Raw genomic sequence first — 18,444 nt, forward strand, 5'->3', positions numbered from 1 at the left:
CATTGTTGTCACCATCAGCACCACTTAAGCGCAATTCAATAGGATTTGAACGTGATTTTTCATGGCGTGGAACTAAAGGAAAATCTAGCGAAGGTGATGGCTGCGATTGTTGGCTGCTGTAATGTTGCTGCACATGTTGTTCGTTGTTATTAAGATTGCTACTTTGAGGTACGCCCTTAACAATGCCCACATTTTCCCATGGTTTTACTAAAATAGCGGATGAAGCACTGCGACAAGAAAACAATACTTTTAAAAATTGACAAAATCGGGATTTTATATATCGAGTATTTCGTTTACCTAAAAGCTTTTTTCAATTCCTTGGCACGCTCGTGAGCTGTATTCAAACTTAATTCCATAGTTTGATTTAGAGTTTGTGCATCTGCATTGTCAGACCTATCGTCGTCATTATTAGCTAAAGGCTTGTTATTTGTGATCACAGCTGTGTTTTCATGATTATTATTAAGATTGTTGTAATTGTTATTGTTATTATGGTTGTCATTGCTATTATTATTTTGTTGCTGTTGTTGTTGCTGTTGTCTACTTTCAGAACGCTGCAATATAAATTGGACATCGTTAGCATACTCTCCCCACTTCAAAAGCAACTTCAGGGGATTTTCGTTCGGCGCTAGTAACCGTTCGTTATTTCGCCAACGTTCGATTAATGTGAAACGACCGACTTTCCCCGTTGCGTGCGCTAACGCAAATACAACATCCTTTAGAAGCAAAATAACAGTAAAAAATTAAACTTATTTTACAATTATAGTCTGTCTACGCATCCCATACCTGACACGTTGTGCTGACCGTGACGCCACAAATAATGCGTTGAATACCTTCCACCCAAACTTTTAATTCCATTATGTGCAACAATCTAAATCGGGGAAATCTTTCTGGGAACTTATTCTGAAGGCGTTCTAATGATTAACTAATTAAATGAGAAATACCGAATCCCTGTGAATGGAACTTTCCATAAAAGATCACTCAAGCTTCTCATGTGCAACCTATTGTATTTCTAACTCCATGGCACCAATTTCGAATTCTTATCAGGGAGTTGTATCTGCTTTTCCCAAGGCTGCTAAAGTATTAACTTTTTCATTAATATTCTTCTTTAAAGGCAATTTCACCTTTTGCGACTTGATGTTGGGTTTAGAGGTTACTGATTTTAAATTTTAAGAATAATTTATCTAAATCACCGACTTATAAGATCTGAAATCTCTTCCAGTTGCCGTTAATTTTTTAACATTATTGCTTCTTAAAATGTTATTTAGGTTATACATTTGCTTTCTTTTCTTGTTTTTCCTTTTTTCAATTACAGTTCAAATTTTTTGATTTCTGAATATATCCACTTCTTTTTTCACTTATTAATTAATATACACAATTTCTTACAAGATATTGCTCCATTTTTTTTAGAAAATCTGAGTGTTTTTTCTTTATTTATTGTCCTTCTCCTGTATACTAACTTTTATCATGGTTAGTGTTCTTTCTTGAAAAAAAGAAACAAATACAGCATTGCTTCTTCTTCTTTTTAATTGATGTTATTATTCGAACGATCGATAACATATCCTGATGATAAGCTTTGGAGTCTTTCTCTGAACTGTTGTAAATTATGGTACAACTGGCCGAAATGAAATTTGAGTATGTTTAATACCTGTGCAGTACTGAAGCTTTGTTTACTCTGGACATTTCTTTCCTGTTGATGCCTTTTCAGAATACATCAGCTTCGAATAGATGTAAGAAATATGCAGTAATCCTGTGGGCAAAAATATTTAGTGCTCTCTCTTGAAGAGCTACATATTTTTTATATGAGAGGAAGAAAGTAGGAAGGATAAGAAGGAAGAAATTATGGAGTCTCCCTCTCTCTTACTTTCTTCGTTGTATTCTTACGCAAATTTTTTTCTATAAATTTATCTGTAAAGGAGTCTTATTCCAGCCAAAGTTTACTACTTTAACAATACATAAGTCTTCACAATTGTAAAAGCTCCAAATACGTTCACGTATTAGCCTAAGCCGAATTTTTTTGATGTTAAAACAAATTTATGTACCACAAACAATTACCTAAATTGATTATTTCTAATCTGGACGTGCATGTCATACTTCCTATCGGCTTAGTCCATTTCAACTCCACATCCAAAAAAGGAAAAAAGACTAAAGTAGAATATCATTTCTATATATCATGTGATAAGTTGATACTACACATTAGAGCCCTGCATAATAAAATCAACCCTGCTGAAGCTAACTTCATGAAAATTGTAAATTTTTACAGTTTTACAGTTTTACGAGAATATCTGATAAAGGCGAAACGAATTTAGTTAACAGACGGAAATTCGGGGATTAATAGAATAGTGGAATTGCAATAAAGGAAAAAAAGATGAAATGCAATTTACTCTTTTAAAAATTATAATAAGTGTGTTCTTACAACTAAAAAGTAAATTCACAGCGATATACGCAAGGAAGAAAACTACCTTTGTGCCTTTTTCGTGTAATGGAATTAATCAGGGGAAGATAAATTTCTAAAGATAAGTGCAAGATTTTTTGTAAGTTTGTAAAAAGAAAGAAGACTACAAAAATAAATAAATTTCTTGTAGCAAAAGTGAAAAAAGAATACCTCGTGCTTGTGTTGGTTAAACGTATTAAATGCGCTAAAGCGCTTTCTCAATAAAACATCTTTCATTGAGGAAGGTGTAAGATTATTGCAGCGTGCTTGATATAGCATCCGAAAGCTATACGAGATACATACAGAGAAGCCTCGACCATGTCCAGCCGTAGTCGAGCGATTCTCAATGTTAACCTGGATGCGGTCATGGCCAATGATCCATTGCGTGAACTGTTTGAAGCTTGTAAGACGGGTGATATAGGTAAAGTGAAAAAACTTATCACACCACAGACTGTTAATGCTCGTGATACAGCAGGGCGTAAATCTACACCACTCCATTTTGCAGCAGGTAATATAATCAACGCTTGTGCTACTCAACATATATTCTGATATACTTTCTCCCCCCACTGTAATACTGCGCCTACTTTATTTGCTTGTCTATTATGTTCTAATGGCCTTGGGTTTATTTCCTATAAATGAAAATGAAAAGATAGTTAATTAAGACATTTTCCTCTTCCAGCGAAGCTAAACGAATACCGAAAGCAGCTAGAAAAGGGGGAAATGACTGAAGGTAGAAAAGTTTAAAGAGTTGGCACGTCATTCAGGGCCCATGCCCTCATCGTACTTGCCGCTTTTTCTTGATGACGATGATGATCCACAATCTATGATTTACTAACTCTATTCAACGCTAACACGATTGTTGTTATTGCCATTGCTGCTTCTTTCTTTTCATGACCTAGTTACAGTTTTGTTTTTATTTTTCTGATGTTCTTTCTTTTCTCTTCCGGATCTGTTATGAATGTCTTTTGCTGTGTCCTTTAATCAACAATTTGTTGCTAATACGTCAGCAATTATGTGTGTGAATATAGCGAAGACAGCTCCTAAAGACGTTCTAATACTTTGAGGAATGGATTTCTTTCGTCTTTTTTGTTTTTATTTAGCGAGGATGCAGGCTCTCTTGAAAATGATTTATATAATACTAACAAAGTTTCTTATTATCATTGTTATTAAACTCGTTTCGTTGTTTCGTTGTTTTTACAGCTTTTGTTTCTATTTCCTAAAATTTGACTTTGACCTACTTTCATATTACTCTTGCTTCTGTATGCGTGAAGTAAGTTTGTATACCATCATATTTTGCATTTCAGATGGATGCAACCAGGTAAAAAATAGCAGCAACAATTGACAATACAAAATGTAAACAAAATGCCTATCAATTATGTTGGTAATCTACAATTCTGTCCTTATATCCAGTTACTTACGTGTGGCCTTAGTGGCGTACCCAATTCAACTAATATTTTAAATAAGTTTACTTAATAATGACTAATTTTGTAACTGAGATTGATTTTTGAAAGCTGAATTATGTAAGCTCATATAAAAGCAATCTCCAGAATGGTTCGACGGTTTTCTTGCTGCAATCCTTGCCAAATTTAAAATAGGGAGGTATTTAACTATCGAATATAGGCGACAAAATTAGCATTCTTCAAGTGGTGTTGTCATCAAAGGTGTCGCTATAATTTCTATGGCTTCCCATATACATTTGCCACTGGCGTGTGTAATGGATCGAGAAAGTGAGATATAATATAGTAATAAAGTAAACCTATTCTTGATAATTGCTAATATCCAAGTGTTCATTACAACATCATAAATTGAATTTTTTTTCAATTTTTTCTACATATGAATGGTTATATCTTCCGCTGGTTAAACCTTCCGTAACGCTTAGTTTGCGAGTCCAACTGGTCATTCATTGACTTGTGGGCATCCTAACTTAGTTTACTTTTGTTTTTCTATCAAAACTCTCGAACTCAAAAACGAAGGGGTCTATCCTTGAAATGTCTATGATTAAACGTTTCGCTTCTGAGGTATGAACAAAAAAATCAAAGTGGTTAGGAATGTTACATCAATTGAAAGTAAAAAGCTTCTCAACCAAACAAAAGAGTTTTTGGTAGATTACGTCGGTATGTGTACATGTACAAAAATGTGTAAAAATTTACAAAACTAATATCTAGGTACTTGAACTAATCCATACTTTATTTTAAAATAATGTAATCGCATACTTAAGTTTTTGATCTGTCTTTGCGCGTCTTTGCGGAACCACAAATAATTTTGTTTATCTATATAAGATTTGGTTTTAAGGGGTAGACGGCCGGTGAGGCTGTCTATGGAAGTTATCGGGTATTCGATTATAAATACTGATGGCTAGAAAAAAGCCTAAAAATTAATAATTAAAATGATTATTGACAAAAGCTGATGTTATTTACATATCAAAGTAGATAATCAAAATTGTATAAAATCTCTTCTCGATTCATGATTAGTGAGTCAAATATGCTATTGAAGCTTTACGTACTCAAACACATGGCCACTTAGTTCGGAAGTGATATTGTATTACATTTTTATTTTTAAGTTATCTTAAGTACGGTTAAGGTATCGGCTTTTGAGTAGAAAATATTAAAATAATTATTTATTTAAACTAAAAGCAAGATATTTCGAGAAGTATTCATTTCACCTTAAATGATTTCGAAACCATACCGAGAATCTCCAAATATTTGCTTCAAGAATGATCGAAATTTGCGGCTTAGTTTCGACGTGCACCACAAGTAATATTTTACAATTCGGGATTCAATGAAATAATGACAACACGACATAAATGATTTCACAATTAGATGTACTTCAATAAAATCTTTCGTCTTCCCACTTCTTCGAGGCATGTTGAATTTCGGGGCTTCACTTTTGCGGCCAGGGGAGTGTTTGCAACAAACATTATACAGGCTGACATGCTTTGACTCTGATCAAGAATATATATATAGATTGTGGGGTCTCTGATGCTTCCTTCTGGGCGTTGTAAACGTTTTGACAAAATGAATATACCTCCTTTCACGATGATGGGTATAAAAATGCGTGGGTAGAAGTCACGCGGACAGGCGGATACACAGACAGCTTAAACAGATTATGAAAGTGATTCTGAATCGATCGGTATAATAAAATAAGGGTTTTCGGCTATTACATGTATTCGCATAAACTTTGTAACCTCTGTGCTATTATAAGTGGTGTAGTGTATAATTATTTGCTCTACATATACATATTTTTTTTATCCATATGCATACATACATATTCAATCTTGTCTTAATTTCAATTTCCTACTACCAAGGGCAAATAACAACAATTATTAAAATCATTGTGCCGGAAACAAGAAAAGTTAAATAAAAATCTAGTGCATGCTGATATCCTTCAGTTCCCATCCAGTGGTATCTGAGTAACATAAAGTTGAGGTTGCTTTACGTTGGTACGGTGACATACTGGCAAGGTTACAAGGTCGAATAAATTCAAATATTGTTGGCCTCTATACCCATATATATTTGTGTGAAGGATAATATTTCGTAGATATCGACGGAAATCACACATTTAATGATATAAAACTGCATCAAAACTACCCGGTTTTCTAAAAACGAAATCCGTTACAATGTTGAAAGCAAATACGACCTAGTGACGCGTACCTGACGATAAAGGAAAGTTTAACAGTAATTAGGAGGATATTCAAAAGGTAAAGTGATACACAAAAAAATCGAAAAATGAAATCTGGACCTATCTCAAAATGTATTTAAGCAGTGATTTTAAGTCTGTCTGTCCGTCTGATTATGTAAATTTGTGTTTAAGCTACAGAACGCAATTTGATATATTTTGATGAAATTTGGTGCAGTGACGTGCTTTGACCCGCAGACGAACGCAAAGAGAAATGGTTTGTATCGGCCCACTCGCTTCTCATATGAACGCCCTATTTTGAAAAGGCGTTAAGTGAAAAAAATTTGCAATTTTCAAAATTTCTTGACAAAACCTTCTCTGTAATAGTATTTAGACGCCCTACATTGGTATGAAAAATTTGTTTTGGCCGGAGCAACCGTTTGGAAACTCTCCCATATGGCCGTTTCCACGAAAACTGAATCTTTATATAGTAAAGAGAAGTATAATTTTTAATATTTCATGGTGAAGATAAATTCATAATAGTAAATTGATATAGAAATAAACCTTTGTTTGTTTTTTACATAACACCGCATATAAGAATTCTTCCATTACGTCGCTCTTTCATGAAAAATATGCGTTTGCATGGCAATGCTGTGTAACTTTTGGTGTATTACTACCGAAATGAGAAAATAATTGTATTAGGCGAAGGGGGGCGATGTAGGGTGCATTATAGTCAGGGAAGCCGACTATTATGATGTACTTACCGCCAAATCCTATAAGTATACTAGAGTTTTTTTTTTTTTTTTTTTTTTTGCTTTTCTAATATCATATTCGAATCATATATTCAAGATTAGATAAGAGGTTCGATTTAAGTATGTCCGTCTGTCTGTTATGAGTCCTTTGTTGTTGGTGGGAAGCACAATGCTACAAGAATCGAGCATAGAAAAGCATAGATGCATAGATTGGGCGGCCGCCTTTTATCCACAACAGTGCCCTTAATAGGAGAAAGTATTTAGTTACGATGCGATTTTGAAAACCAATGCAAATATTTCTTCAGTGAGCTGAAAGACGAATGAAAAAATTGACACACGTGCGTTTAATCAAATACAAGGCGTGAATGAACCCTTACGTGAGGTTCTAGTGATAAATGCAATGGAAATCGAAGACAAAGTTTTTAGGAAAGTTAGGTTTTGCGGAAAAGGAAGCCTTCTAAGTGCCAATTTGTGACGATGTGATTACTTTTTTTCTATTACTGAACAAAAAATTAATCATATCCATGATAAGATGTAAAGAACTCCAGATAATGCATTTGAGAGAAATTTTTGATTGTGAACTACGATTGAATATCGATTTTATTCAAATCTGATCAGTGGCAGTTTTTGCATAAAACTTTATAGCAAAAACTGATGTATGAGCCGCAAGAACACAAAGAGAGAAAATGTGTGAAGTAAAAGGTACGCCATCAATTTTTTAGGGTTCAAATGGATACATTTCTCTTTTGCTTTTTGCGCGCATCCCGCTAATTGAGTTCTCTTTAAATGATTTAGCAGAAATTACACTCCCTGCAGTAGTTAGGTACGCGAAATTTTCACTTCTAAGCCGATGCAACTTTTTTCCTTCACCCACTTACATATTAAGAGAAAATGGGTGAAAATTTTTCAAGTTACCCTCAACGATTATTTATTTGCATACAGCACAGCGCAGCCTAGCACGGTGTGACGATGTTGATGCAATAAATTGTATAATATATCGTTCATACACATTATTCCCATATAATTAAGTGTACGCATGTGATTTTATTCACAATTTCAGTAACTTGTTGCATATTTAATTATTGTTTTAAAATATTAGAACGAGTTTGTTGCCAACAAAAGCAAATTATTGCGCTCGCCTTTCGAAACGTTGCAAACTTTTCTTTGCATTGTTTGGAGTGATTTTCATTGCAATGGTTTCTTTTGCGTATTCAAGTGACTCGCGAACTGACAAACTGATTGTTGTTAACTTTATTTTGTTTTACTTTACATTTACACATACATACAAATATATATGCACATATCATATACATTATTAGGTGTGTGCGTACATTTCAAAGGTTTGGTTTTATTAGAAATGAACACATACCCTACACCAATTCGCTTAATGCATTTATTCATATAACGATTTTTCAACATAAGGTCTTGTATGGAAAGTGGGCGAAAACGTCTTCCGAACCGAAGCACTTTTGGGCAAAAAAAAATCCGTCAGTTTACAAATTGGACAGACGGTTAGACATGTTTAAATAATAAAGATCGCGTCTATCTCAAGTCCTTCTGAGTGTCGTCTACATTCGCACAAACTTATTATATCCTTTTCCTATCCGGAAGTATATATAAAATAGTACAAAAATTGTAATAAGTATATTATTAAAAAATATTGTCCTTTAATTTGCTACTGATTTTTGGGATTTTGGGGAAGAATAAGTATTTCGCATCAAAAGTACAGTTGGTGTTCTGAGGGCAGAAAGGTGTTCGAAAGGCCATCCTTTTTGTAGATATATAGCCGATGTAAACTGCCGCGCTACTCCTACGGAAAACTTTGTTTGAAAGGGGCAATGCAACGTCCAACGGTACCTATCAACTCTCTGAACTCTAAGCTCTGTTAAGTAAGTGGTCAGAATGGAGACGTAGTAGGATTTGCAAGCCTACTTCATCCAAATTAGGAAATGTACGTTTTTTTTTGCGGACAACTTACGAAACAAACTAAATAAATCGAAATTCGGATTTCCGAAACTATTTTTGCAAAATTTTTAAAATTTGATATGTTGACATAAAACGATTTTAGAAACATTTTTTTAAAAACTTTTTTGATGTTGTATGAAAAGCATTTCCATGTAACTTCACGAGGAATGCGCAAATATCGTTAGAGATTTCGGGCTTAGCGGCGCCAGGATCTCGAATTTGACCATTTTCCCATAGTCGCTACCGAACAGAGCCCTGCAGAGTTCTGTGAAGGCAGTTAGTTCGTAATCGGGTATCTTTTGCAATTTAAATTCAAATTTATTTTCACACCTTTAATTAATACCTGCGTTATTCAGTTTTTTGAAAATCTTCTTAATTATTTTACTCACTGGGGAATATTAATATCAAGCTAGTAACTTACAACTGAACTCAATTGAATAGACATTGAGATGCGTTAGAAGGGTGATGGTTACCGCAAAAACTATAGTTTAAAGATCAAAGTGCCTGGCGAGGATTGTTGTTCAGGTTCATAAGTTATAAAAGCATTAATAGAAAACTGAATACAGTTGAGTCTTGCTCAATTTCTTCTCTTCAAAACTTACCCTCGTCAAAGCGGGAATGAAATTTTGAAAACGTGTACCTTGCGTATGCTTTTATGCCATTGCTCATTGCTCGACACTATTTTCGACATTCCGTCGCAGGTAATGGCATCTAAATCTAACCTCACTATATGCAACATTTTTTCATTGAATTTGATTTTTGCTCTATTATTATCTTTCTATATTTGCAAAAGCATTAAATTGATAGATAGAGAATATCGATGAACTAAATAGAACTTAATGACTTTCGCTTTCCAATTAGATTTAGAATCGTAAATATGATATATTATAAAATGTAGTGCGATTTTGCTGGAAAATGAAGTCAATTTGAATTCTATCATAAAATCAGTAAATTCGCTCGCTTTCAAGCTGCACTCAAGATTTCGAAGTTACTGGATGAAAATTAAGGAAGTCACCTATAAACACAAAATGTATAAAAGAATAATGTCTTTGGTAATTTTAATGATATGCTATACATAACATAGACACGAACACACTTACATCTATCATTGCGTGTATATTAAATTTTATATTTATATTTTTTTTAAAGCGGTTCCGTCTAGAATTCTCCCGCAGCATCGTTAATTCTGTTAATTAATTAATTTAAAAAAAAAGCGGACAACAATGATCTGCCCATGGTTTTAAAACAAAAACATCGAAGGGAAAACAACCATGATATTTAATATTTTTGTATTACTATACATACTTACAGATCCCTACATGAAATGTTTTGTACAACTTTCCAAGCTTGTGTTTTTTTGGCGTTTATTTTTAAGCTGCCAAAAAAAATCGATGTAAAATATATAAAATATATTTATGAAATTGCATAAAATAAGAACGAAACACGAAGCGCGCGGACTTTGTTTTTAATACACTTTTACTTTTTCCTTTAATGTGAACTTCCCCAACGAGTTTGCTTAAATTGCGTCCTTACTTAATCTTATGTGCCTCGACTTTCTTAAGTTATGACAGATTCAAATCTCTGTATCTGCCACATCTTTAGTTTGGGGAACTTTTGTACACAACATGCCTATCGAAATAAATTCAGTGTTTGTTCTTTGATTGGTAGGAAATTAATGTTGGATGGTCGGTCGTAAACAGATTGATTGCTGTATGCTTTAGCTTGCAAAATTAAACTAATATAGAAATAAGAGTTATCTTTATAGGGGATAGAACATTTCAAATTACAATAAATAGAAACAAGTAAAAACATTGCAAGGAATGGCGATGTATTGTTAAATACCTTACGCCATTTCAAACTAAGGCGTTATATGAAAAGAGGTCGCAACATTGATTCCATTCCAACCATTATCAATAGTTTTGCCCATGGCCCAAAATAAGAATGCTGCAACCTATGCGCTGAAGGATGCAAGATGGATAGACAAGCTTTCGATAGACTAAAAACAGGTTCATCTCAAGTTCTTCTGGATGTTGGATATATCCGCGTTAAATGAATAGATTTTTGCAATACAAGTGGTGTAGGGTAAAAAAAAATATCCAGAATTTCTGTTACCTTACAGCTCATGGGTCTATTTACTGGGACGCCACATAAAATATCAACTGAAGTATATACGCTGTATAGAGCGTTTCATAAGAATTGTCCCTCACGTTTTGCTTGCTATTAGAGGAACATTCATCGACATCGCCGAAGGCATTCAAATAAGCCGTTTGAAAAATCTACTTAAATAAATAAATAATGTATTCATCTTAACAACTCTCCTTAATTGCAGTCAATCTGCTTAAATTTATGTTTTCTGCAGTGCTCATATCACTCACTGTTAATGACATCCTCCTTTTTCGTCTTTTCTCCTCTTCTTTTCTTATATTGTTGGTAAAAAATTGCTCGTCTGTCCCAGTTATGTTTAAACAAAGAGTCATACAGTAGCATTGTGTGCGCATACATAAGAAAACTATGAATACAATAAAAGGAAAAATAACGAATTCTTACTAAGATGACAACCTTGTTCATCTTTAGAGCGAATTAATAGTAAAAATGTCAAATGAGAAGTCTCCGAATGAAAATAAATGAAAGAGAAATACAAAAGGTGCAATCACTTGTCCTACTACGAGTACATGTTAGGGCATACTATCGTGTAATACATAAGTATGCCTACTACTACCACTACTACTACTACTACTACTACTACTACTATTACCATACGATATTGCCACTTAATCGAGAAAGGATTGAAATTTGCTTGCTATAAGTTTAAATATGATGCTGATTTATCTTTACGTGCTTTGCTTTTCTAGGCTATGGTCGACGCGAGGTGGTTGAATTCTTATTGAATAGCGGTGCATCTATTCAGGCTTGTGATGAGGGTGGTCTGCATCCGTTACATAATGCTTGCTCGTTTGGTCATGCGGAAGTAGTGCGCTTATTATTAAAAGCTGGAGCCTCGCCCAATACTACAGATAATTGGAATTATACGCCGTTGCATGAGGCTGCTAGTAAGGGCAAGGTGGATGTGTGCATTGCTTTATTGCAACACGGTGCGAATGCTGGTATACGTAATTCGGAGCAAAAGACCCCTTTAGAGCTGGCGGACGATAACACAAGACCCGTTCTGACTGGGGAATACCGTAAAGATGAACTTTTAGAAGCGGCACGTTCAGGTGCGGAGGATCGTCTGTTGGCCTTGCTAACACCACTAAATGTTAATTGCCATGCCAGCGATGGCCGACGTTCGACGCCACTGCATTTGGCTGCTGGATACAATCGCATCAGTATTGTGGAGATTTTATTGGCTCATGGAGCTGATGTACATGCTAAGGACAAGGGCGGTTTAGTACCGTTGCATAATGCTTGCTCTTATGGTCATTTTGAGGTTACAAAACTATTAATTAAAGCGGGAGCTAATGTCAATGCCAACGATTTGTGGGCCTTCACACCTCTCCATGAAGCCGCCTCTAAAAGTCGCGTAGAGGTATGCAGTCTATTGCTGAGCAAAGGTGCCGATCCCACTTTGTTAAATTGCCACAACAAATCGGCCATTGATTCCGCTCCCACCCGAGAATTGAGAGAACGTATCGCATGTAAGTACGAATTAATCACTTAAATTAGTCCATCACCGCTTTTATAAGGAATTCCTGCCCACGCTGGGTTTCGTTATAAAATTGATTTACAAAATGTAGTCAAAAAAAAATACAACACGTTCCCTTCTCATTTCCGAGACTTTCAATCAGATTGACAACTTGATTGATTATGTTTATTGAAAAAAAGATACCTGTCGTGAGTAGTTGCAAGTTTTCCAAAAAAATAAGAATTATTTAGGCCCCCCGTACTTTTTTTAGAAAAGTAGTCTCCTCATACCAAGCTATTTGCAAATATATATTCAAATACCTTTTGGTGTTAGTTCATATGGAAAATTAAGAAATGACAGTAGTTTCCCTCCCCATGTAGATGAATATAAAGGCCACTGCGGTTTGGACGCATGTAGAAAATGCGATATAACTCGTCTCAAGAAATTTCTTTCATCGGAAACTGTAAACTTTGTACATCCGTATTCGGGCGATACACCTTTACATGCCGCTTCGATTTCCATAGATCTTAAGAGGAAACAGGTTAGTTTTATTTACCCTAAATACACCTTAAGTAGAGATTTTACGACAATTTCCAATCTCTTAGATCGCTGATGTACTTATACGCAAGGGTGCGTTACTCAATGAAAAAAATAAAGCCTTTTTGACACCTCTACATCTAGCCGCCGAACACTTGCATTATGATATTATGGATACATTATTGAAAAATGGTGCCAAAGTGAATGCCTTAGATGGTTTGGGACAGACAGCCTTACATAAATGTGCTCGAGATGAACAGGCGGTACGTCTACTATTATCTTATTCCATAGACACTACCATTATTTCGCTGGAAGGTTATACGGCTGCTCAGCTGGCCTCCGACAACGTTCAAAAATTGTTAAAAGATCCGCCTGATACAGAAACCCATCTATTGGAAGCAGCCAAGGCTGGGGATTTGGATACAGTACGGCGTATTGTTTTGGCTAATCCACAAACGGTTAATTGTCGCGACCTGGACGGCCGTCATTCGACCCCTTTGCATTTTGCTGCCGGCTTCAATCGCGTTCAAGTTGTCGAATTCTTATTAGAACAGGGAGCTGAAGTGCACTCAGCCGATAAGGGCGGACTGGTTCCTCTACATAATGCTTGTTCTTATGGTCACTTTGAGGTTACCAAACTTCTAATTAAAGCTGGAGCGAACGTTAACGTTTCCGACTTGTGGAAATTTACGCCCCTACACGAAGCGGCGGCAAAAGGAAAATATGATATTGTGAAGTTGTTGCTTAAGCACGGTGCGGATCCTACGAAGAAAAATCGCGATGGACAGTTACCAGCTGATCTGGTTAAAGAATCGGATCATGATGTAGCCGATTTATTGCGAGGAAATTCTGCTTTATTAGACGCCGCAAAGAAGGGAAATTTGGCCCGTGTGCAACGTTTGGTTACGCCAGAAACTATTAATTGCCGTGATGCTCAAGGTCGGAATTCCACACCGCTGCATTTAGCAGCTGGTTACAACAACTATGAGGTAGCCGAGTACTTGCTGGAAAATGGGGCCGACGTCAATGCTCAGGATAAGGGAGGCCTAATTCCATTGCATAACGCTTCTTCCTACGGCCATTTGGAAATTGCCGCTCTTCTTATCAAACACAAGACTGTTGTGAACGCCACCGATAAGTGGGGTTTCACGCCTTTGCATGAGGCTGCCCAAAAAGGGCGAACTCAACTCTGTTCATTGTTGCTGGCTCATGGAGCTGATCCGTACATGAAAAATCAAGAGGGCCAAACGCCGATAGAATTGGCTACGGCCGATGATGTTAAATGTCTTCTCCAGGATGCCATGGCTACATCTCTGAGCTGTTCAGCTTTAAGTGCTTCCCAGCAATCGTTGCTTAGTAGTAACTGCACCCCTTCGACACCGAATACTCTAAAAGGAGCGGCGACTACAACAGCAAATGGAGCAACTACTTCTACGTTGCCGACTAGTCCAGCCACGGTCTGCACCACAGTCCTTTCACCCACTACTGAAACAGTAACACTGCCGACGGGTGCCTCGATGACGCTTAGCGTACCTATACCACTGCCCCTGTCAACACGCCTAAGTCCTGCTCAAGGAGCCGAGGCGAATTCGGGAGACGTGACCAATGAGGAGGTCGCCGATCCTGAATCTATTACTAATATAGCTAGCTTTTTGTGCACTCTTCAACTAGAGCATTTAATTGATCTTTTCGAAAGGGAACAAATTACTTTAGAAATTTTGGCAGAAATGGGTCATGAAGATCTCAAACAGGTTGGAGTTTCAGCTTATGGATTCCGTCATAAGATTTTAAAAGGTGTAGCGCAATTAAGAGCCACAACAGGTAGTCTGATTGCGGATATTATAAATGGACAAATAATATATTATTAATCCTTACAATATTCACCAGGCATTGGTAACAGTACTAATCCTGGTACACTACTGGTTGATCTCTTATCAGACGATAAAGAATTTCTGGCGGTGGAGGAAGAGATGCAAGCTACCATCCGAGAACACCGCGATAATGGCCAAGCTGGAGGTTATTTTACACGCTACAACATTATAAGGGTAACGTATTAAGAGATCGTTGATATTTAAGTGTCAGTAATAGAAATTCTTTCCGAACAGGTGCAAAAAGTGCAAAATCGTAAACTCTGGGAGCGTTATACACATCGCCGTCAAGAAGTATCCGAAGAGAATAACTTGCAAGCCAATGAACGCATGCTCTTTCATGGAAGTCCCTTTATCAATGCCATTGTTCAGAAGGGATTCGATGAACGTCATGCTTATATTGGCGGTATGTTCGGTGCGGGCATCTACTTTGCTGAACACAGCTCTAAAAGTAACCAGTATGTCTACGGTATTGGGGGAGGTATAGGTTGTCCATCGCACAAAGACAAATCGTGTTATATGTGTCCAAGGTTTGTAAGAGATAATATCAAACTGCTCCATATTGATATTGTGTTTTTTAGGCAATTGTTATTATGTCGGGTAGCCTTAGGCAAATCGTTTTTACAATATAGTGCCATGAAAATGGCTCACGCTCCACCCGGCCATCATTCTGTTATTGGACGACCGTCAGCGGGTGGCTTACATTTTGCCGAATATGTTGTATATAGAGGAGAACAGGTAAAGATAGAGATAGAGAAAAAAAAAAACTGAAATGATCCAAATGAGTAAGAGTGCTATTAATATAAGATGAGATAAGAAAAAAAAAAAAAAAAAATTGTCATTTACATGAAACGCGTCAAATATCAAATATTGTGATTTTTTGTAGGCATACCCTGAATACCTAATTACTTATAAAATTGTTAAACCAGAAGATAACGGAAGTGGAAATGAGGAAACGAGATGATGGATGCCATCGGTTGGATCTACACCTACGACATCACCGGCTCAACAGCAACAACAGCAATCGCAGCACCAAGTTCAACTGAGCCAAATTCAACCGAATGCCGGTAACGCCACCCAAACGACATTGGCGACAGCGTTGGGAGCCAGTCTTAGCCATCATTCTGTACAGCAGCATACAAAATTGCACCAACAGCATTCTTTACCTTTACAATTGCAATATCAGGTTACTACCACACAGCCTTCACCTGCCGGGATGTTTATAAGTCAAACAGCAGGCATTATTAGCAGTACAGCTACGCTGGGGGGTCATGTGACTGGCGGAGGAGTTACCAATTTTTTTAATACAAATGGGGGTGACATTTCACCAATATCGTCGACGGGTTCATTTTCTTCCGTAGACACTAATCAAACGCTTCTCAATTCTATAGTCAATCAACAGCAATTACATTCCCAGAAGTCGTACATCAGTACGGCTGCACGATCAGCATCATCTGCCAAGCCTGTGCCCGGTCGCTCTTACCGCACAAAATATAGTCAATTTATGATTATTACTCCTGCCGTTTCAATAGATCGCGATTTTGAACGTGCAACCTCTAACGATAATTCCACCGATAATGGGGCTTTCAATGCGTCTGACGATGATCCTTATCTTTCACACAATGGCAACATCTACCGAATGTCACTATTGCAAAGCAGCATTGATAGTGGAAATAGCAGCGATAGCGGTGGTTCATTTCGCTCTAATTACAATCCGTATTTGCACACAAGTCGTCAGCATTTATTACCCAAATCGGCTCCTGCGTTTTGTACTTTCTCGCCGTCGTCTTGGGGTTGGTGTACACTAATTTGCGCGGCAATGCGTTGTTTCGGTGCAAGTGGAAGTCATGGCGGCGGTATTGGCGGGTCGCATGCAAATCATTACAGCACATCTTTTGTACGGCGACCTTATCAGAGATCCCGAAGTTCTGGGCCGCATACTGCCACCTCGAAACCACCGCATCGTCGTTTACGCTCCTATTCGACGTCGTCGTTTACTCCAGAAACTGCATTCGAACACTTTTCGGCGCCTTTTAAAAATCGTAAGACGCGTGATCATTTAAATAATATCACGTACGAATTGTGACGCTCGTTAAGTGAAAAGTGCAAAAGCCTTAAAAAGACTCACATGAGTGATTTCCGCACACTACTCTTATTAATGTACTGTGTTATCGTGTATATAACACCGCTACACTTTCTAAGAACAAATGTATTCGTGTAAAATATATAATAAGTAACTAATTATATTCTCTTATTTCTCTACGCTGTAAAGGAAACAAAAAAACAACAAAAAATTACAAAAGAAAAGAACGAAAATCAAAACGTTTTTCTTTATTATCTTAACTGTGTTAAATTGTTTGCAAGTGTTTGCAAATGTCTAAAAAAAAAAAAAAAAAAAAAAAAAAAAAGAAACTTTTATCTCTCTTTCTAACTATTCCTCTCTTATATAGGTACACCCAAAAAAATGAGATATTAAAATAAGCCTCAGGGATGGTAAAAAAAAAAAAAAAAATTAGAAAACAACAACAAATATCAAATCAAATTTATTTCGAATTTTTTTGTTGGCATCTACTTCATATCCTTGGAACGGTGGATGTGAATGTGACTTGTGATCCTTATTTCGTTGATCTGATTATACGATTATATGTTTCAAAAGCTCTCCCTCTCTCTCTCTCTCTCTCTCTCTCTCTTCCTATTTATCTATCTATCTCTTTTTCTCTGAGGTGTAAGTATTGTAAAATGCAATCTAATTGAATTAATCTATAACATGTAATAACATGAAAGCATATTAATTTCTGTAAATAAGTATAGATATACCGGTTCATAGATATGTATATTTCCATTTTTAACGTTTTAAAAGCGAAAAGCAAAAAGCGATTATATATGAAATAAGAATACATTTAAATTTAAATTTAAAGAAAACAAACATAAAAACCAAAAAAAAATATATTTTAATCTTTCGTCGTTGTTTACGCAATTTACGCTAAATCAATTTATTCGTTGTAAAATGCAATATAGTGATAACATCGAGCTTACTATATACGTACTCGATTCGAGCCGAATATTTGAATACCCATCACCTGCAATTTTGTAGGAGAGCTCTTCATGAGTCAGTTGCTCAGTTTTGACCGCAAAAGCTAATAAAAATGCACGTCCTTTTGTCCAAACATTTTCATTTAATAATTCTTTTTTTACACGAGTTAAAGTTACCCTCCATTATTTTGTGCTTTTCAACAAAAGTGTTCAGTACTTGTATATGTAGTAGAATGATGGACTTACATGACTTATAATGGATTACCTATATACTTTCAATACGATCGTTTTTATTCGCATTAGCAATTATGCGGAATACTCTTTGTAGTGTTTAAATGGCTGGCAGCTTTCAAAGCGGTTAGTCAAAGAGATATGCTTAGTTTAGGCCGATAAAGAAAGGGCTTCTGAAGTGACTTGTTATAGAATAAAGCCACAAACCATAATGAGAAAGTAGATTAAAGATAACATTAATTATCAGGAATTGGATTTAGGTTAGATTTAACAGCCAAAAATGGGTTATTTATACGCCTATGTATTGGTGCCTTAAATATTCATGTGAAAGCTACCGAGAAAACTATCGAGAAACTATTTAGAAGAGTAGTTTCTGTTTTTATCTCGAGT

At 36.2% G+C, this 18,444-nt stretch overlaps 2 protein-coding genes across 2 annotated transcripts in view; one reads left to right on the plus strand and one right to left on the minus strand.

Moving 5' to 3' along the window:
• LOC119639233 (ras association domain-containing protein 8) overlaps positions 1 to 1,301 on the minus strand; it is a 3,218-nt gene extending 1,917 nt beyond the window's left edge. Inside the window, 3 exon segments of the mRNA XM_038036515.1 lie at positions 1 to 227; positions 298 to 713; positions 784 to 1,301. The exon segment at positions 1 to 227 is cut by the window's left edge and continues 5 nt beyond it. Coding sequence (XP_037892443.1) covers positions 1 to 227; positions 298 to 713; positions 784 to 855 — 715 coding nt within the window. The 5' untranslated portion in view covers positions 856 to 1,301.
• Positions 1,302 to 2,355: 1,054 nt separating this feature from the next.
• LOC119639179 (poly [ADP-ribose] polymerase tankyrase) lies at positions 2,356 to 17,301 on the plus strand. The gene is given in 8 exon segments (XM_038036443.1): positions 2,356 to 2,939; positions 11,616 to 12,398; positions 12,766 to 12,926; positions 12,991 to 14,743; positions 14,810 to 14,967; positions 15,028 to 15,320; positions 15,372 to 15,528; positions 15,677 to 17,301. Coding segments are annotated over 8 exon segments (4,695 nt in total). The 5' UTR covers positions 2,356 to 2,749; the 3' UTR covers positions 16,877 to 17,301.
• The last annotated feature ends 1,143 nt before the right edge of the window (positions 17,302 to 18,444 follow it).

The sequence above is a fragment of the Glossina fuscipes genome, unplaced genomic scaffold, assembly GCF_014805625.2.
Source record: "Glossina fuscipes isolate IAEA_lab_2018 unplaced genomic scaffold, Yale_Gfus_2 112, whole genome shotgun sequence".
Taxonomy (NCBI): domain Eukaryota; kingdom Metazoa; phylum Arthropoda; class Insecta; order Diptera; family Glossinidae; genus Glossina; species Glossina fuscipes.